At 41.3% G+C, this 21,992-nt stretch overlaps 1 protein-coding gene across 1 annotated transcript in view; it reads left to right on the top strand.

Annotated features, from left to right (window-relative positions):
* The window catches only part of QSER1 (glutamine and serine rich 1), a 40,369-nt gene extending 35,308 nt beyond the window's left edge, over positions 1–5,061 (top strand). The window contains exon 13 of the mRNA XM_083724456.1: positions 684–5,061. Coding sequence (XP_083580582.1) covers positions 684–824 — 141 coding nt within the window. The 3' untranslated portion in view covers positions 825–5,061. The remainder of the gene's footprint in view (positions 1–683) is intronic.
* The last annotated feature ends 16,931 nt before the right edge of the window (positions 5,062–21,992 follow it).

Genomic DNA, 21,992 nt, shown 5'->3' on the forward strand with positions numbered 1-21,992 from the left:
CCAGGCAAGCCTCCCTGGGGAGCATGTTCCACAAGTGGGGAACCACCACAGAAATTGCCTATTCTCGTGTTCCTGCCCTCTGGGCCTCTTGTGGATGGGGCACGTGAAGAAGGGCCTCCAATGATGATTGCAGCTTCCCAGTTGCTTCATATAGAGAGAAGCGGTCCTTGAGGTAGTATAGTCTTGAGCTGTTTAAGACTTTATAGGTCAAAACCAGCATGTTGAATTGGGCCCAGAAAATCATTGGCAGCCAATGCAGTTGGGCTAGGATTGGTATTATATGGTCAAACCATCTTGCCCTGGTAAGCAACCTGGCCAAAGCCAATTGAAGGCACTCTGCACCACCAAGGCCACCTGAGCCTCAAGCGACAGCACTGGGTCCAGAAGTACTCGCAAGCTGCATAACTGCAGGGAGTGTAAAGTCGTTAAATAATACTGTAGATTGTTCATGAGTACAGAAACAGAGCTTCAGCCAAGGAACATATTTGGCTGCACAAGGAAGTTCATTAGTATTTTGTTTATGCATTGTATTTTGTTTATGAGGTTTATGAGGTTGTCCCTTGGTCACAGGTGGTTTGTGGGTGGCTGAATAAATCCACTAAAACGTAAGACCTCTGACTTCTGAGAGTATTGAGAATGAATAGTTACCTGCAAACTAATCTGCTTCCATTGCTCTTCAATAGATTTCTTCCGTTCAAAAGAAGAGTGCAGATCTAGGCCAGGAGGAGATTGTACAGCAATGCATGAAAAATATGAAATGGGTAGAAGACCTCTTTGAGAAGTTTGGTGAACTTTTGAATCATGTACAGCAGAAATGTTCATAACAGACACTGTCCCAAATGTTACATTTTTTTCCTCTATAGCACTCATCATCAGAAACTGAAAGGTCAGAGAAGCTCTGGTTAATCTGGTCATGCCAGACTATTCTGAGTCTGAGGAATCTGTGGTGTTCTTGGTTCCGTGGAAAAATTATGCTGCCATGAAAATGGAACTACAAATGAACCTCACTGCATTTTTAATCTGAAGAATGATTTTTTTTCCTATTTTGTAAACTCTTGTATTGAAATAACAGGTTTATTTTTGAAATGATCAAAGCATGCACTAAATATATATTTTTGGGCTACGGTGAAAATACCCTGGCTTTTTCTGGCTCTGTACACTAGGAAGAGTCTAGGTGGTAAACAAATATTTACATTTGTCTGATCAAGTAGAGTCTTCTACATTTTGCAAACAGAGCTAATATGACATGAAATTCTGTACATGAATAATCGCCATCACAAATTCGGAATTCTCATTCTGCTTTATGGACTCCTTTTACTGCTGTTATGTTCAGGAGGCTGAACATGGAGTTGGTGCAATCCTTTGACGGCTATTTTGTGTCAAATTATATTGTAATGAAAAACAGTGACTTTAACTATTTCCCCCATTTTTTATTTTGAAGAAAAACGTATTTTTCTTTATACTGTGCTTTTTTTTCCCTTTGGAAAGAAATCAGTTGTACATTTTATCTCACAAATAGTTGTATTTTTCGCAGAGAAAATATTGTGGCTTACAATTTTTTTGTGTATCTTTGTAATACACTTTTCAAGGTTTTCAGTAAATTCTGTTCATTTTTATATATTAATTTCATATTGTAAACTATATCTTAAGATAATCCTTTTGTTTATACAGGTTTCCTCCAGTGTTAACCAGGAATAAGACATACTAGACTTTATAAGTTTGCTTTATAAGTTAAGTTGTGTTTAAACACTGCATTTTATTTTCTGATAAATGAAAATAAATTTCTTAATAAAATAACATGAATAATTGAAATTGTCATTGAATAGCTACTACATTTCTCTTCTGGATACCGAAGACTGATGATTGGCTAGACTATATATGCAGTGTTAAACACAGCTGACATTTTTTAAAAATTGGTAATGGCAGAACTGTTTGCTTCTTGGTGCCTTTTCAAATCCTCAGACATTCTTTTGTAGTTGTCTTTCTCAGCTGGGTTATTTTTTTAATCAGTAGGACCAGTAGTCCCACTTAGACTACAAATGTGTTAAACTCGGATCAGTAGGAAAATTTCTTCATCTGCCAACAAGAATGCCTTACCTCAGTCTTGGATTCAAAATGTGTAAGTCCTCTGCTTGGATTTGTAAAAGGACTAAACATATTGTACTTTTGTCAGATAATATATATACATAAATATATATATATATATAATTCATTTGTCCTTTCACTGCCACTTAGTGCCTTAATTTCAACCAAGAAAGCAGGATTCTTCATTCACTAGCCAATCAGGATATTCTTGTATGTAGCATGGTGTATTTTCTTTAGTTGTACATATGTTCATTGCACCTTAGATTTGTAAAGAATAATGAAAGGCTGTGATCATGAATTAAACTAGGATTTCAAAATATCAAAGGACAACATTTTTGATCTTGATTACCTATTATGTTGGTTTACCTCTGCATTTTCAAAAGGTTTTTATATTGTAGGATGTGGTGGTACTTCGTTTTTCTGATGGGGGGCGGAATGCAATGAAAATTTTGGTAAATTTCTTGTTGATATTTGTCTTAAAATATCTTTATACTGCACTTGCCTTGAAAAAAGCCAAGTTGTATTACTGTGACTGTGATTTTGCTGTATCTCTGCTAGTTCTGTAGAAGAACTAATGGTCTAGACTCAAACTATACCAGTGTTGGGGCTGCATCTTGATCTTTTTCCTAGAAACATTTCAGGCATGAATCTTACCTGCAAAAAAAGAAGCGTAATACCGCTGAATTATCTTGGAAACCTCAGCATATATACATACTCCCTGCAAACAAATGTACATCTTCACTCATAATTAAGGCTGCAATCTTTTACCTGCTTATCTAAGCCCTGTAGAACTTCTGAGATTTTTTTTTTTGAGCAGGCATCTGTAGCATTGCTCTGTGAGAGTATGTTGTGTTAGGAAGATATTTGAAAGTCTTCTTATAATGTAGATGCAATATCCTTGGGGCCATCATGTAAATAGCCTGCTCAGCTGGAGGAAGATACTACCGTACTTCTCATTTTAGAATTGAAATACTTAAGAACCAGTCACTGAAGGTTCAACGTGCAAAAACAAAATGTGTTCTTCTACAGCAAAGTAATACACATCTCAACACAAGCTTACACATATATTGGTTTAATAATTAAACAAAAGAGCTGGGGTTGCCCCATGTTGTAGACCCAGGATGAAAGCCTATGCCCACTTACCTAGGACTAAGTCTCGTTTAAATCATTGCAACTTACTTCTGAGTAATTGGGAGGATCGTGCTGAGTCAGTGGCAACTTTATCAAGTGAATGATAAATAAGGAACTTTCTCAGGAATATGGGAGTAGAACGGAAAAGACAGTTTTGTATTGCTAGATGGGTATTCAACTTCCTACCCTAAGAGAACTCTTTTGCATCAGCTTGTTTGCCCTCCCTGTGTTTCAAGAAATGCCTGTACGTTGCAAGGAGTGTCTGTTCTAGGGTACACAACTGTCCCACATGAAGTGTGGACATCTTGGAACACACCCAATGTCTTCTGTGATTCTGTGGCGCAGGAAAAGGTCTGCAGCTGTAGGGGCCTGGGTGTATTCCTAGGCACAATTGCACACCATCATTTCTCTCTTAACTGAGAAGCCTCTAATTAGTTTTAAGCATATTCCATGGTTCCTGTAAACAACAGAGAACATAACCATGCTAGGCAGACAGTGTTTTATGTATCCAAAATCAAGCACGTTTAGGAGAATGAAATGCCATTGGGGAAATAAAATAAAATGTAAGCGAAGATTTTATACCAACAGACTGAAGAAATTTGCCTTCGCTGTAGCAATAATTGTGTATTTGTTGCATTCAGGGTGTATGTTTTGTAGCCATAAAGGGTCAGAGTAACAGCAACGTTACTTGAGAAATATGGCTATTTGCTCAGAGACATTTTCTAAATATTCTGGGATAAAAATGGAACGTTACTCGTCTCAGACAACCACCTTGTTTTTTCTTCCTTTCAAGGACACCCCCTCTGCAAGTAGCAATTTTGAGAGAGTGCTGGATATGCTTTGGAGAATTGCTAGTGTGCTTACAAGAAGTAAAGTTATAGGATTTGAACAGCTGAAACCTTTCCTAAATACAATATAAGTTGAAACCATTCAGACTTTCTTCCACTTTGTATTTAGGATTGTGATGTAGCTGATTTCAATAGGATACATCAATAGGATACACACTCATCACTTGTGTCTCTGCATTCTCATAATACCACAAGAATGTGGAACTGGCTGGCTACAGATGAGCATGTGATTTCCAAATATTCAGTACCCACTCAAATGTATAAACATGAAGTTCTCATTCTTTTTTAATTTATCAGTGGGGGCAAGCAAACAAATCGATAACACTGTGCTAAACTAAATACCTGCACCTGCATATTGGTAATCCAACAAACATTTGTTTTGTTTCCACATCTCTAAATGATGTATATCATTTGATTATTTTTCCCTCCTTTTAAGCCTCTGTTTGCATCAAGAGTGATACAACTGGATTGTACAGCCTTCTTTAACAGAACATTGTATCATTTTCCTTTTGCTTTAAGTAATATATGTTAAAAAGGAAACTCAAACTGTCTTCCAATAAACAGGTCTTCATAGAGGAAATATATTTTAAATATTTAAAATTTTACTACTATTTAAAATAATTTAAATAGTTTAAATAATTTAAACAAGCCCAAACTAGGACATTGAAAATCAGTGTATAGTAACTTCAGATTTGTTAATGGCAATTTAACATTTTTCATCCTACACTAACATACATTTTTGTAGTATTACACAGTGCACTTCCTTCTATATATGTATGCTATTTAAGTTAATGTTCACATTTCATTCACAAAACGCATAGTAATATCTATCCTTTTATGTACTGCAAACATTTAGGCCAGGACTAATGAGAGGTGCTTTTTAGTGCAGTTTTCAGGTGGTCCACAATAATGTATAAAGCTAAGAAAACGAAATCACATTTTTGTATTGTTGATTTGATGTTACTAAGCTCATTAAAGTAAAGACACTTTTTCAAAATGCTGTTTAGTGGTTTATTAATCTTGAAAACATTAAACTGAAAGAATTGGGAGTGACTAAGGCCAAGCGGCTTTGTAAATTTGCAAAGTACTCAGTTAGTATAATGATTCAAATATGGTTCTTTTGGAGACCAAATGGTGGCCACAGTCTTCACATATATGTAACACTTGCATGCATGCATGCACATATAGCTGATTTCTCTACTTTTCACACATAATTTAGCTGTGCCACATTGTAAGTTGCCATTGGAAACTCAGAATTCCTATAAGGTGGAAGGGTAGGGTGCAGTTGCAAAACATGGGAAAGAAACTCCTGCTGCATATGCTGTGGTTCAAGAATTGGCAGGAAATTATGGCCTGACCACTTCCTCAACGAGGTGTTTTTTTTTTTTAAGGCGAGTGTTACAACTGTTAGTTTCACCTGCTTAAGATTTTTTTTTCTATTTGTGCAAACGTTCCCATTATTCATCAGTAGCCCCGTTTTACATAACCATTTTAACTCAGCACCTGAGTTTGCTAAGCCATTAATATCTATTATAGTTGCCATCTTTGTCTCAGCTGCACACGTTTATTTTTTTTATAGCCTCAAGAAGCTCCAAATGACATGAAATGTCTTGTTTTTGGTGGCTTTTTTTCAATGTAGCACCCACCCACTCCACACTTTCATTGTTTATATTACAGAAATTCAGTCATGGTTTGTTACTTTGGAAGACTTAGCCTACTCATCAGTATGAATTACTTGATCAATATTGGTCACCTGTCACCCTTCGAATATCAGCAGAATGCATTTCAAACAACCACTGGTTTGGATTCCGAGCTTTCCTTCTGTTAGTGATTCAGGCTTTTGATTCAGGAAAGTTACCACTGCTTAAAAGTGGCTAGGTGATTGTGGCTAGCACCTTCTCCCTTGAACTGGGCCCACAACACTTTAGCAGATTTTTGGGGTACACAGGGAGATGAAGGGGCAATTGGTGGAAACCGGGTGCCAGCAGAAACAATCCTTGGGCAGAGTTCCCATTCATGGGGTTATAAGGATCCAAGCTAATTTATTTCACATAGTGCTTGAATGGCTGCACTGTATAAGTCATGTTGGAAGCAGAGCAATTTATAACATTTGCTGCTTTTATGTGATAAAATTGCACTTATATAGGAGATAGGTGCTTCCCTGTGGTAGTTCCACACCTGTGGAATTCTTTCCTCCTGGAAACCCAATTGGCACCAATATTTCCAGTGTTTTGGTACTAGGCAAATATGTACCTATTTTTGCCTGGAGATTTTGGGGATGTTCGCTACTGCTGCAAGTCTGGAGGTTTTCATGACTGAACTTGTTTGGAATTCTTATTTTAATTATATTGTAATGTACACTGAGATCACATGATGAAGGGCAGGCCTAAACTATGCAAAATAAATAAGCATTCTGTGTTTCTGTAGTGTTAACTTGTGTGGATTTTATTTATTTTCAGTATATGTGACCTATATGCTGAAAGTCTACTTGTCTCTTCAAGGATAATGGACACAGAGCACATTTTCATAAGCAATTGTTTATGTATTCCATGTGCTGGTCTCTTCAGAATGGCTTCATTTTGATTGAATGAAGCCATTGTTCATAGGTTGGAGAAAGATGCAGATGAGGAGTCATTAAAAAATAACTGGAATGTTTATGAAATATTTATGGTAAATAACCATTCGGTATAATCCAAGATCAACACACAGGAACCAAAGAAGCAACTCATACTAATATAAAGTGAAACATCAGTGCTGCTCCAAACACTCAATTAAAAAAGATAGAGTGAAGACTACAGTAACTTGTGATGTGGTGAACTATTCTGCATGAACAAAATCTAGACTTACTACCTGAATTGAGCCTTTTTCTAAACTTTTTCTTAATGTTAGCATAAAATATGAAGCCTATCTAAGAAAAGAAAAGTAGTATTCAACCTCTGCTTGATTATTTTCTTTCTCAGTTTGTGCTAATCTGACACAAACATCATCTCAATCACTTGCCAAAGCAACGAAGATCCCATCAGTTACCATGTCACTCCAAAATTTATTCCCGCTGTGAAAGAAAATCCTGCTTCCTTTTTTTTTTTTTTTTTTGCTTTTTTTTTAGACTTACGTACTGCCCTTCATGGGATGCGGGTGGTGCTCTAGCTTAAACCACAGAGCCTAGGACTTCGGCGATTCGATTCCCCACGACGGGGTGAGCTCCCGTTGCTCGGTCCCTGCTCCTGCCAACCTAGCAGTTCGAAAGCACGACAAAGTGCAAGTAGATAAATAGGTACCGCTCCGGTGGGAAGGTAAATGGTGTTTCCGTGCACTGCTCTGGTTCGCCAGAAGCGGCTTAGTCATGCTGGCCACATGACCCGGAAGCTGTACACCGGCTCCCTCAGCCAATAAAGCGAGATGAGCGCCGCAACCCCAGGGTCGGCCACGACTGGACCTAATAGTCAGGGGTCCCTTTACCTTTACTGCCCTTCATCATAGATCTCAGGGCAATTCACAAGGTAATTCCCTGTTACACCACTGGCAAGGCACAATTAACACATGGTTGTGCATCTGGGCCAGATTGCGACCTGGCCTTTGCTATTTCACCCTCACCCTTCCCACAAGCATGGCCAGCCCAAACCTTTTGCAGCACATATACAGTATATGTCTGCTCAGAAGTGTACTCTCCTGAGTTCCAGTGTAATTCCAGTACAGAGTGTATAGGACTGTAGCCTCAGTATATTGTCCAGTTTCCCCTGCAAGGGACTTCCTAGGGATCAGATACCAAGGATGCTTTGCTCCCCACTCCTTACTTCAGGAGCTACCTTCCCTAAGACCTAGCTCTCTTTTGGTATGTAGTACCCATTATACCATTAAAGCAATCACATTCTTTCCCTCTGTGAATTCTGGGCATTGTAGTTTACCCCACAGGGTAGCAATTCCCAGCAGCCCTTAACAAACCACAGTGCCCAGAATTCTTCAAGGGAACGTGCTCTAAAAGGTATAGTTTGTGCAGAGCCTCTGCTGCGCAGTTTGTCATGTCACTGTTTCTTACCCTAGTCACATTTAGAAGAACTCAGCTCACCCCATCAAACATCTGAAAAGCCCAAAGTTATCAGTGGATTTTAGAAATTGCAGAGTATTGGCAGAAATATAAGCCAAACCTGCAAATAGGCGGCACCTTTAAAATTTGGCGGCTTGGGAGCCGTGGATGGGACAGGCGCCATTGCCCCACACTCCTGGGCTGCTTCCTGGAGGGTGGAGCCGCACCACTTTACCGATGGCATAAGGTTGTGAATATAAGCTGCACTTTTAACTTTTCACGATCGGATTTGGGGGGAAAGTGCAGCTTATTTTCAGGCCAATACAATATGTAGTTTACAGGATCTCCATTAAAATCAAAACAATATAAAATCAAGCAAAAATGCATTAAGGATAATCAATACAAAAATGGGTCATCTGACAAAGGTTTAAAAAACAAATCAGTTTCATAAAGAAGTGTGCTGAAATCACCAAGTCTTAAGTTGGTGCCTGAAGCTCATAAGACACTTACCTATTAATTATTTTATGCTTATATAGAAAAACCTTCTCCTGGATTACAATAAATGAATATCTTTCCTGAATATGAAATAAGGGGCATTTTTAAAAAATAAATAAATAGGCCTTGTGGAAAGCCCCTTGTTAATACAATTGTTGCCCTTTTGGTTTAAATGACATTGATGAGCATAACGAAACAAATATACTCATTCATATAAATAGACCTGGCTAAATTATCACAAGATAAAATTAATTCTTTCTGAAAATAGTGGTTCATTCTTCTGAAGCAACATACTACAATTGCACTGACATCCGTTTTTCATCTAACAAAATAAAACAAAGATTAGTGTGACCTCAACACATTTGGTTCATTGTGTGCTGGCCTAGATCTGAATGTCCTGGTGTACCAAGCAGATACCGTAATTTTTTTCAGTATGTTCTTTGATTAACAGTGTATTGTGTATGTTGCTATGCTGCTACTTGTGTCTATAAATTTGGTATGGTAGGCATAAACATCCTGAACCATTCAAAATTTTACAGAGGCTCAGTTGCTGGTGTGTAATTTTATTTCAGCAACTCCCCAACAGTAAAATTGTCAAACTCAAAACCTCATTGTTCTGCAAGTTGTTTGAATTCCAGTTTTTAATAATGTTTAGAAATAGGCCCAGACTGCACAGTATGTCCAAATATCCCATTATCACAACTGATTAGCCACAAGCATGTTGCTACTTTCAATCATTGAGACCCATAGCCAACAAACATCAGACTTTGATTTGGGACAAAAATTGCCCTGGTTATGATAATGAACAACTTTATCAGGAAATGGAACAGGGCTTTTTCTTTCTTTTTTGCTACTCTGTGCCCTATAAGAAGCTGAGTTTGTAGATATGATCAGGTGTAAAAATATTTGACTCCGGTATATGTGCATTAGTGATTGTTATAAAGCAGATGGGAGAGGGCCCTATAGAAATGAAAGACACAGAACAGCTAGTCATGCTGTAGCACCCTGCTTGTGGTTAACGCTTAGCTGGAATGAAATATTCAACGCAGCAATAGAGAAATTAAAATAATAATTTATTTGTCAGACAAATAAATGAGAGGCACAGTGGTATATGGTTACCAAGCTCTGGCCTGCCCTCTTGCCATCCTGGCCAGCACTTATATTCCCTTAATCCAGCCCCCTTTGCTCCTCCTGTGGCTGCCTCTGTCCAATCAGCCTGGTTGAATATTCCTATTGGCTGTTTGCTAGAACCAATCACAAAAGATACACCCATATCCTCCTGTCCTTATAAGGGAGACAAAGAGCTATATATATGACAAATAAGTAATAATATATCTTACATGGAATCTTAATTACCAGCTCACCTCTTGCCCTCCTTGCCCTATTGCCTTCTAAAACAAATGTTTAATCTTACATTTTTATGTTCAACAGATGTCAAGGATCTTGAGTTTCACATCAATATTGAAAGATTTCCTTCATTTGAAAGTTTCTAAACAAATGCCTGACAACCATATATCAAGAGTGCTTGGATGGCGTCTTCTGTCTGGCAGGGGGGCTAGGCTGGTGGCTGACTTAATTTCAGGATAAATACAACTCTTACAACCATATGAAATAAGAATCTAGCATTCCTTAAATCCTTTGCATAATTACATTTAAGCCAATATATTTAAGCTAATATATTTCATTCATTTATCATAGGTAGCCTTTTAAAAGAATAAAGCTTCTCAAAGTAAAAAGGAAGGAACTCAGTAAAAAAACACAGCTTTTAAAATAAACCTCTTCAGTGTACACCTCCCCCCTTTCCCCCTCCTTTCCCAGCCAGCTAGATGCTTCTCCCATTAGCTCTTCCCAACATTTATTGCCTTTTTTAACTCTCTCAGTTTAAGAAAGAAACAGCTTTAGAAAATTTCCCAAAAATGCTCTCTTTTCTTCTAGCCAAGCCAGTTGCCTTTTTCACTGCTCTTGGCCTTTCAACCTTGGAAAGAAGATCTGGCTCATTTTACTGGGAGGCACATTGGTATTATTTTACTTATTTACCCATTCTTAATTGTGTTTTTTCAGCCTTGGGGCAGCATATGTAATTCTCCCTTTTTATGACTTTGAGAATTGTTTTTCTACTATAAATCAATGGGGCCCCCCTTGTCTTAGGAGAAAAACCTCTTGCCAAGGTTCTTTCTGCCTGGCATGAAACATTTGAAAATCCTTTTTTAAGCTCATTTTTAAATACAAGCCTTGATTGCAATATATAAGCTTTGATAAAAATGCAGGCTTATGATTAGATGCCTCATTCCCCCCTTTCAAGCTCAAGGACCTTCATCCCAAGTGTCCTTGATAGCTTGACCTTCATCATATTCCTGAGGTAAAGCTCTGTATAGGGCCATGATATGAGGTAAAGTTTCATTTGAAATCATCTTGCTAATTGTACTTCTAAAACATGAAATGATACATGGCATCATACATAAAACCATTACCACTACTGTCAAGAAAAACAAGCAGGACAATAGTATCCCTTTGAGTCCTGTGACATTAGGTAACCAATTGGTGAGCCATCCCATATCCCATCCTTCCCATGTTTGTACTGGGACATGTGCTATATTCTCCATCTTTGTGGCCAACACACGGATTGCCTCACCATTATCAGAAATGTTAAAGCAACAGGCATTCCCTGTCAAGTTCAAGACTCCACATAGGCCTCCCTGCCTGGCAAGTACATAATCCATTCCCATTTTCAACTGCAAAATGGCGGCTCTACTTTCATCCAACTGTTGTGCAATAAGTCTCAAACTCTGTGCCGTTGCATTGGTTACAAGTTCCACTACTGCTTGCAATCGAATTATTCTGTTTAGATTATAAATAGGATCCCGTGCCCCTTGTATGAGCTCACCAGGATTCCAGGAGGCAGGATCATAATAGGCTATAATGCGCTCTGGCGGCCAATCATCAGTACCGCTCCAACTTTGGGTACTTCCTCCTGCTATATGAGAAATATCAGCATTCCTTCGTGTTCGCCTGGCCGAACTAGTGGGCATAATCCACATTGGTGGTAATACCCAACCCAAGAAACAAGTCCCACTCCATTTGGAAGGGAGCTTTTTGTATGCCCATTCTCCACATATCCACCACAACCATTGGGTCTGAGGTTTTTGGTACGTGGAGTACAGAAGGCGAAATACCAAAAGAGGTAGAGAGTTCACAGTGCAGTATGTTAGATTGCCTTTTTCTGTCACAGTTATGTTCCATACCACTTTCCATGCGTGAATAAAAGGAGGTGCACAGGGCAAGGTATTCCGAGTTCGATAGGTAGTACCGTGTGCCCAGGTATGACTATTCTTAATATAATCCCAAGTATAGTGACAATGAGAAGAGCCTATCATGGGAGAATCAGCTGCATCTGATGATTTATGTACACAGAATTCCCCTTGTACAGGTATAACTCGTAATGGTTTAGTTGAGTTCCATCCGGGGAAATTCTGTATTTCTGTTTGGTGTGGCATTTCGCTTACCATACCAATGGCATCTAATGGTATCGGTAATAAGGGCATACCTCCCTCTGAATCATCTGGCCCAAGAGAGCAAACAAGGCAATTGGTCCTATTTGCAACATTGGCTACCATTTCAGCTAAACCTACCCACATATTGTGGTCATGGCTGAATCCATATTTAGCCAATTTGGTCAGATTCAAGGACCCTTCCCCTTCCCAAGGGATCAGGATTAATAATAAAATCATGTTGATGTCTAGTATATGCATTCCTTCCACAAAAGATTACCTTATTGTGATAGCAAATAATTATTAGCCCCAATATAATTCCCCCAGTGACAGAAATGGGGTACCACCAAGACCAAAACATATATCCCGAGGATCCCCAATGAGTAATATCTCTGATAATTGTTCCACAAGGGGGCAGTCAATCAATTGTATTAGAGAATCTTTCCGTTCACAGTCGCTGGTTCAGACGCTCCTCAAGCTTCAGGTGTGCGCAGGTCAGCCAGCTTCCAGGTTGTGGCTGCAGCAGGCCGGTCGTCAAATGTTGCCCGTGACCTAGCCCGTTCCCGGTAGGGCTAGATACAGGGGTTTTTGGAGAGAGTTAGTTTTAAAGGATTAGAGGGGTCACCTTTGCACGTCCAACTGCCTTCGGACTTCTTCAAACGAGAGTGATGAATCCAGGGGGTCACCTCAGCTACCTTCACCGCTGTTGGAGTAGAGAGCAAGACGGTGTAAGGTCCACGCCATTTAGGTGCAAGTGGATCGCGTTTCCACTCTTTCACCCATACGCTATCGCCAGCCTGGAACTGATGAATCGGCTCGGCAATGCTGCACGGCGTGCGTTCGAGGGCCCACCTGTTAAGAGAAACAAAAACACGGGAGAGAGATTGCACTTGTCCCTGTGTCACATGATCTCCTATTTGTTTAAGGTCAGCTGGAATATCCTGAACAAAGGAGGGCGGTCTCCCATACAGGAGCTCAAAAGGTGACAACTTAAGTCTTTTTGTGGGTGCACACCGAACACGAAACAGTGTTATGGGTAACACATCTACCCATCCCAATCCCGTTTCCTGGGTTAATTTTGCCAATTGGGTTTTCAGAGTCCGATTCATTCTTTCAGTTTTCCCTGAACTCTGAGGCCTATATGCTGCATGCAGTCTCCATTTTACTTGTAGGACTCGACATACATCTTGTACTACTTGATCAATGAACGCTGGCCCATTATCACTTCCAATGCATCTAGGTAATCCAAACCTTGGGATCAATTCAGTGAGGAGTCTCTTAGTTACCTCTCGTGCCTTTTCAGTTCGGGTGGGAAAAGCTTCAACCCATCCGGTAAGAGTATCTACAAACACAAGGAGATACTTGAATCCCTTAGAAGGGACCAGCTCTGTGAAGTCCACAATTAGGCTTTCCATGGGGACATATCCCACATGTTGGATTCCAGGAGGTTGTATCGGTCCCTGCCTGGGATTGTTTTTAGCACAAAGAACACATTTCTGTGAAATGCAAGTTGCTAATTGTGATAGATTAATAATATACAACTTCCGACTGAGACTCTCTCTGGTTGCAGTACCGCCAAGGTGAGTAGATTCATGATAATTTCTTACAATTGTGCCTGCTAGATGATGAGGTACATAAATCCTATTGTCCGGCAGGATCATCCAACCGTCCTTCACAACCGCTCCTTCCTGTTCAGCCCACTTCCTCTCTTCTGGGGTATAGTGAGGTTTAACTTCTTCTGGAACTACCTCTGGTATGAGGGCTGCTATAAATCCTCCCACAGGCTTTTGGGCTGCCTCTCGGGCTGCTTTGTCAGCAGCATGATTTCCTCTGGTTATTGGATCCCTTCCTCGTCCATGACCTTTGCAGTGCATTGCAGCAATCTGTTCTGGAGCCCATACTGCTTCTAACAGGATTTCTACTTCAGGTCCATATTTCAAGGCCTTCCCGTGGGCTCCTATTAGACCTCTTTCTTTCCATAGAGCTCCATGTGCATGCAGGGTTAAGAAGGCATATTTAGAATCAGTATAGATGTTTGCCTTACATCCAGCTGCCAATTGCAGAGCTCTAGTTAAGCCTATAAGTTCAGCCTTTTGTGCTGATGTGCCAGCAGGCAAAGCTTCAGCTTCCACAACTTCCTCATTGGTGACCACAGCATATCCTGCTCGTCTGGCACCTTCATGAAGGTAACTGCTACCATCCGTATAATATACAACATCTGGATTTTTCAATGGTTCATCTTTCAGATCAGGTCTACTGGAATAAACTTCATCCATTACTTGGAGACAATCATGTGATTCCTCATCATCTACCTCTGGTAGGGGCAGCAAAGTCGCTGGATTGAGCATATTCACTACTCGTAGATGAATCCTGGGATTTTCACACAATAGGCCTTGGTATCTAGCCATCCTTGGGTTCGTTAGCCAATAACTACCCTTATATTCCATGAGTGTCAGAACAGCATGAGGTACATTCACATACATCGTCTGGCCGAAGGTAAATTTATCAGCTTCTTTGACAAGGCTTGCAGTGGCCGCTACTGCCCTTAGGCATGGAGGCCATCCTTTTGCTACTGAGTCCAATTGTTTTGACAAATAAGCTACTGGACGGTTCCAACTTCCTAATCTCTGGGTCAGGACTGCCGCTGCAATCCCATTCTGTTCATGTACATACAGCTGAAAGGGTTTTTCCGAATTAGGCAATCCAAGGGCTGGGGCCTCCATAAGTCGTTGTTTGATAACTAAAAAGGCTTGTTTCTGCTCAGGTCCCCATACGAATGGGTCCTTTTCTGCACCTCGAGTGCTTTCATGTAAGGGCTTGGCCAGACTGCTGAAATCAGGTATCCATAGTCTACAAAACCCTGCTGTTCCCAGGAATCCTCTAAGTTGTTTTCTTGTGGTAGATTCCTTGATAAGGCAAATAGCTTCTTTCCTCTCTGGTCTCAATGCTCGTTGTTGGTGTGAGATGTCAAAGCCCAAATATTTGACCTTTTCTAAACATAACTGTGCCTTTTTCTGGGAAACTCGGTAGCCAGCTTCCCAGAGCAAGTGGAGCAGTTCCTCTGTCCCTTCTTTACAGGTATCAAAATCCTTTGCCGCTAATATAAGGTCATCTACATATTGCAGAACCACCTTTTCTCCCGGTATTGAGGGGTAACTTCTTAGATCCTTCGCCAAGGCAGTGCCAAATAAAGTTGGGGAATTTTTAAATCCCTGGGGCAATCTTGTCCAGGTTAGCTGGCCTTTTGTTCCTGTCAAAGGGTCTTCCCACTGGAAGGCAAATATAGGTTGGCTCTGTGGTGCCAGCCGGCAACAGAAGAATGCATCTTTCAAGTCCAATACAGTAAAAAATGTTGCTTCTGGTGGGATCAAACTCAACAAGGTATATGGGTTTGGTACATTTGGGTGCAAGGTCTCGATAGCCTGGTTTACGAGCCTCAAGTCCTGCACTGGCCTGTATTCATCTGTCCCAGGTTTTCGAACAGGCAAAAGGGGTGTGTTCCATTCTGATTGGCAAGGCTTAAGCAGACCATATTTTAATAGGCGGTCCAAATGTTTCTGGATGCCCTCTGCTGCTCGCCGGGGTAAGGGATATTGCTTTACAGATACAGGGGTAGCCATAGGTTTTAGGGTTACTACAATTGGAGCTATATTCTTAGCCATTCCTGGTGGGCTATTTTCGGCCCATACTCCTGGTGGCACCTGTAGAGTTCGGAGGAGCTTGTTTAATTCTGTATCCAATGTGGGTTGGACTTGCAAGGCTGACATTAGGCGCCATGATTGTTCCTTAGGTACTGAGAGGGTAATTATTCCTGCTGCTTTTGATGGCAGTTTCATTTCTGGACCTCGAGGAGTGAAGGTGATTTGGGCCTGCAATTTGGACAGCATATCTCTGCCTAAGAGAGGTATTGGACACTCAGGTATATACAAAAACTGATGGGTTAAACGATGTCCCCCAATCTGGCATTCCAAAGGTTGGAGGAAAGACCTCTTAGCTGACTGACCAGTGGCACTTTTAATGACTACACTTTTGGATGCCTTTTTCTGCAATAGTTCTGGGAGTACTGAGTATTCAGCCCCAGTATCAATCATAAAGTCTATTAAATGGCTCCCTAATTGAATCGTGACCGTGGGCTCCTGGAAGCCTAACTTTATGGAGTCCGGTCGTTCCTAGTCTTGAGTAAAATCCTCTTCTGCCAGTCCAATGAAATTGTCTCTACTCTGTCCTTGTCCTGGTCTCTGATATCTTCCATTTCGGATCATTCCCCGTCCCCGTCCCTGGTTTCTTGGGCCGGAGCCTGGGCCTGGGCCTGGGCCTGGGCGTACTTCTTCCAACCTCAGGGGTTCAGGACACTCCCGCTTCCAGTGACCCTCCTTCTTGCAATTTGCACATTGATTCCTTCCCAGTGGTGGATTCCTTCCTCGCCCTCTCCCTCCATTTAAGGGGCGGTGGTCTTGCTTCACTGCTGTGGCTAGCATTACCATCTTTTCCTTCTGCCACTTCTTCTTCTCTTGCTTCTCAGCCTCATCCCTATTCCGATAAACTCGGCGTGCAATGGCCATAATTTGGCTCATCAGCATCCCTTCCCATCCTTCTGATTTCTGAATTTTCTTACGAATGTCAGAAGCGCACTGGGCCACAAATGTAGCAGTAATCATTCTGCTGTTTTCAGGGGCTTCAGGGTCAAAAGGAGTCCATATACGATAGGCTTCTTGCAGCCTCTCTAAAAAGTCTCCTGGACTCTCATTTGGTTTCTGTTCTACTTCTGAGACTTTAGACATATTAGTGGGCTTCTGGCATGCCCTGCGGATACCTTGCACAAGTGTCTGGCGGTAGGTGGTAAGTCTGGCCAGATGAATTCCATTGTTTGGATCCCAATTAGGATCTTCCAAGGGAAAGTTATCTTGGAGATGACGGTCAATATTAAAAATATTTCCCACTCTGGCCTGCTCACGCAAATATATCTGTGCCTTTTCAATTATGTCTCTCCTTTCCTCAGTGGTGAAAAGAGTATTTAGGAGCTGGCGACAATCTGTCCAAGTAGGACTATGAGTATTTACTATTGAAGTCACCAAGTCCATCATAGCCTGAGGTTTTTCTGCAAAAGATGGGGTGTGTGTTTTCCAATTCATCAGATCTGTAGTTGTGAATGGAATATATTGCAGGGTCGAAGTTCGAGGTGGCCGTGGTCCGGGTTGCCCATTAACCAGCGCAGGCTCCTCAAGTGCATCAAATACTCTTCTAAGAGGGGCTACTACGTGACCTTTCTCTTCGCTTTGCTCTAGGGGCCTCAAATCATAGGGGATGGTATTTGTCCCAAGGCGTTCTTTTAGCAGCTTTATACGCCTGGCTGTATTGCTTGCTGACCAATTAAGGTCTCCCTGTAACTTCTGTAATAATTCTCTAGGACTTGGATGTACAGGGGTTTGGGGTGGGCAATCAGTTGTTCCACTAAAGGAGACTTTAGATGCAGGTCTATTAGGAGTCACAGGTGGAATAACCACTTCTGCTTGGGCTTTATTATAGGACTCCAATGCCTCCTGAAGATATTTATCATAATCTATCAAGGAATCAAGCTCTGTGACTCCACTCCCATTATTCATTCCACTTTCTTGCCTTGGGGTTACAACTGGTGGAGTGTTTGAATTAAGCTCCCTTCAATGTGGAGCATAGGGTGGAGGTGGAAGCACCTCTTCCTCTGGTCCCTCAAAAATGGGTTTGAGTTTATTTGGCAAGATTCCTTTCCTAGCTTCAGCTTTTACAGCCAATAATTTGCATTGTTTGACTTTGCATTCCCTTATCCATGGAGGATTTTTATTTAATGTGCTCAGCCAGGAATCTATATATGGAAATTGTTCTGGGCACCCTCCAGTTTCTTTGGCGATGTTAGACCAAAGTTTGCTTACTAAATTTATATCAAAAGTTCCCTGAGATGGCCATTCAGTATTTTGTTTCGGCCATTCTAGTTCACATAACGTTCTCAAGCGCTCTGGCGTCATTTTGACTCCATATGCCCCTGAGAAGGCTTTCTTAAAATTATTTAACATACACTCAAGAGGTGTATTTTCCCCCTTTGAACCCCCAACTCCCATTGTATGGCCCTGTGAAGTATCCACTCAGTCACTCGCACACACACTTCGTGAGTTTCCTTGCCCAGATGGAGTCGCCTCACAGGGAACCGAAGTACTACCCACTCCACACTCAGGTCAGCTACAGATTGCTCTGTACTTTCTCACACATACAATGCGCTGGATACTTCACCACACTCTACCTCCCAATCCTTCCCTTTCCCTACACCAGATCACCATCTGCTGTACCCAACCACCTAGCGTACTCAGTTTCCCCTTACTGAGACGCAGAAGTTTGATCAAGACTTCTCTTCCTCCTAATTAATTGGAGGGCCAAAAATCCCTTTGTGCACTTACCCTTGGTTGGTTCCCTGTTTCCCCCGGTCCGTCGCCGCCAATGAGCAGGGTATCAGACAGACGAGTCTTCTGCGTTCCCCCTGGAAAAATTTACCAGTGCGCGCTTTGGGTAGGCAGTTGTCCTCTCTCTTGTACCCTGCCCAGTAGGGCGAAGGGGCTGCGTTCCAGCAGACCACTTATCCGAGTCACAGTGGCACCATAAAATGTAGCACCCTGCTTGTGGTTAACGCTTAGCTGGAATGAAATATTCAACGCAGCAATAGAGAAATTAAAATAATAATTTATTTGTCAGACAAATAAATGAGAGGCACAGTGGTATATGGTTACCAAGCTCTGGCCTGCCCTCTTGCCATCCTGGCCAGCACTTATATTCCCTTAATCCAGCCCCCTTTGCTCCTCCTGTGGCTGCCTCTGTCCAATCAGCCTGGTTGAATATTCCTATTGGCTGTTTGCTAGAACCAATCACAAAAGATACACCCATATCCTCCTGTCCTTATAAGGGAGACAAAGAGCTATATATATGACAAATAAGTAATAATATATCTTACATGGAATCTTAATTACCAGCTCACCTCTTGCCCTCCTTGCCCTATTGCCTTCTAAAACAAATGTTTAATCTTACATTTTTATGTTCAACAGATGTCAAGGATCTTGAGTTTCACATCAATATTGAAAGATTTCCTTCATTTGAAAGTTTCTAAACAAATGCCTGACAACCATATATCAAGAGTGCTTGGATGGCGTCTTCTGTCTGGCAGGGGGGCTAGGCTGGTGGCTGACTTAATTTCAGGATAAATACAACTCTTACAACCATATGAAATAAGAATCTAGCATTCCTTAAATCCTTTGCATAATTACATTTAAGCCAATATATTTAAGCTAATATATTTCATTCATTTATCATAGGTAGCCTTTTAAAAGAATAAAGCTTCTCAAAGTAAAAAGGAAGGAACTCAGTAAAAAAACACAGCTTTTAAAATAAACCTCTTCAGTGTACACCTCCCCCCTTTCCCCCTCCTTTCCCAGCCAGCTAGATGCTTCTCCCATTAGCTCTTCCCAACATTTATTGCCTTTTTTAACTCTCTCAGTTTAAGAAACAGCTTTAGAAAATTTCCCAAAAATGCTCTCTTTTCTTCTAGCCAAGCCAGTTGCCTTTTTCACTGCTCTTGGCCTTTCAACCTTGGAAAGAAGATCTGGCTCATTTTACTGGGAGGCACATTGGTATTATTTTACTTATTTACCCATTCTTAATTGTGTTTTTTCAGCCTTGGGGCAGCATATGTAATTCTCCCTTTTTATGACTTTGAGAATTGTTTTTCTACTATAAATCAATGGGGCCCCCCTTGTCTTAGGAGAAAAACCTCTTGCCAAGGTTCTTTCTGCCTGGCATGAAACATTTGAAAATCCTTTTTTAAGCTCATTTTTAAATACAAGCCTTGATTGCAATATATAAGCTTTGATAAAAATGCAGGCTTATGATTAGATGCCTCAATGCTTGACTTTGATAGCTTGAAGTACTGTAGTTTGGCTAAAAGTCACCTTGAAGTTAATGTTCTGTTCCCTGGCCAAACAACTGTGGGGACTAAGCTACACCAACACACTAAAAGAGGAAACGGTCTCATGATTTGCTCAAAGGTACCGTACTTTACCTCTTGACTACAATATATTTGCTAATATTTTAGCTAATAGACTGATAAAGGTCTTAAATGTTTATATACATCCAGATCAAGAAGGATTCCTTTCAGGGAGACAGATGAAAGATAATATAAGAAATATTTTAAATGTAATAGAATATCTAGAAGTAAGAAATGAGAAAAAAGCAGCAATGATGTTTATAGATGCGGAAAAAGCGTTTGATAATATATATTGGGATTTTATTAAGAAAGTGATGGAAGAAATGGAATATGGAAAAAAGTTTATAAAAGGGATACAAGCTGTATATACAGAACAGAATACAAAATTAATTATTAACCAGGTGATAACGAATCAATTTAAAATAGAAAAAGGAACTAGACAAGGTCCATGGCTGAGCTTTGCCTCAGATTAGATTATGTGGGCATACTAAAAAGGCATTCCCTCTCTCCAGAATCCATAGTGACTGTGATATTCTGAGGTGAATATTCCAACATGACAGTTTCCAGGGTTCTCTGGGCACATTAAAACAACATTGATATAAACTCTGTAAATTTGTAGACTACATTCCAAATAGAATTGAATCTGCCTCAATGCTAGTATCCACACTTTCAGGTCTTTTTCAGCTCAAAATTTCCAGGAGTGGTGTATTTAGGACCAACCTGGGGGACTAGGGTTTATATCCCACTTTGAGCTACTTGGGGAGGAAAAGTGAGATATTAGTATAATAATAAAGGTAAATGAATTCTATCTCAACAATCATAGCTTGCACATTTTTGCATAGGCTGCTACATCTGAGACCATGAGCAACAGGAGACTTTGGGTTAATATGAATTTGATGGGGGTAAAATGCTCCCACCACCAAGATCGTAACTTGCAAAGAGCAGGAAACACACTCTCACATGCCCTGCTACCTGAGACCTTTATAAAGAAGAGGGGCTAACAGGGAGGAGGCATGGCTACAATGCAGAGACTACCCTACACCACGGGCAAAGGCCTACTGGGACCCATTATAAGCAGGAGTCCAAGTAATAGCCCCTCACCTTCCCCTTACTTGCACTCAGCCTGAAATCCACATGGAAATCTGTACACAGACCAACCTCCTTCCAGAGGAGGTTTTATGTAGTGTGACCAGTGCAGTGGCACTGGAGGTGTTAGGGGGTGTCACAACAATGTCGCAAGGGAGGCGAGGGGTGCCAAATCTTAGTGTCGCATAGGGTGCTGCTGAAATTTGAGAGCCCAAAGTCCACTACTCCTCCTTCTTTCAGACCTTTCCACCAATCAGGACCAGCCCACCCATTAGGTGAGGTGAGGTAATCACCTCAGATGGCAGGGTCCACAGATCCCAAGGCAGATCATTATTATTCCCCACCCCCTTGTTCTTGATGCAGATCTTCACTCACCCTTCTTCCCTAGTGGGGGGGAGGATGGGGCGCCATTTTGAGGTTTGCCTCAGGTGCCAAAAAGGCCAAAATGTATTGGGTGTTCCCTGTTCACAGGCAAGCCAGCCGCCAGATGTGAGCTGACCCCACTCCCCTCTAAAGCCGTGTATGCAATGCAAACATATAGAACAAGCTTCCTCAACCTGGGCCCTCTAGATGTTTTTTATCTACAACTCCCATGTGGTCAGGGATGATGGGAATTGTAGTCTCAAAACATCTGGAGGGCGGAGGTTGAGGAAGCCTGATAAAGAAGGTGGCTCACTCTTGGTTTGTCCCTAGAGCTAGAGGGAGAAACGGGAGCCTTTGTGTGGGTGGGAGCGTCCTCTGCAACGCACCCCATGCGCACAGCAACCCCCTTTAGGGAAGCTCTGGTAAGCGCACCGTTGTCTTCGCCGCGGCGGCCAAAACGCCCAGCGGCTGTC

Source organism: Podarcis gaigeae (assembly GCF_964106915.1).
Source record: "Podarcis gaigeae genome assembly, chromosome: 1".
Classification (NCBI taxonomy): Eukaryota; Metazoa; Chordata; class Lepidosauria; order Squamata; family Lacertidae; genus Podarcis; species Podarcis gaigeae.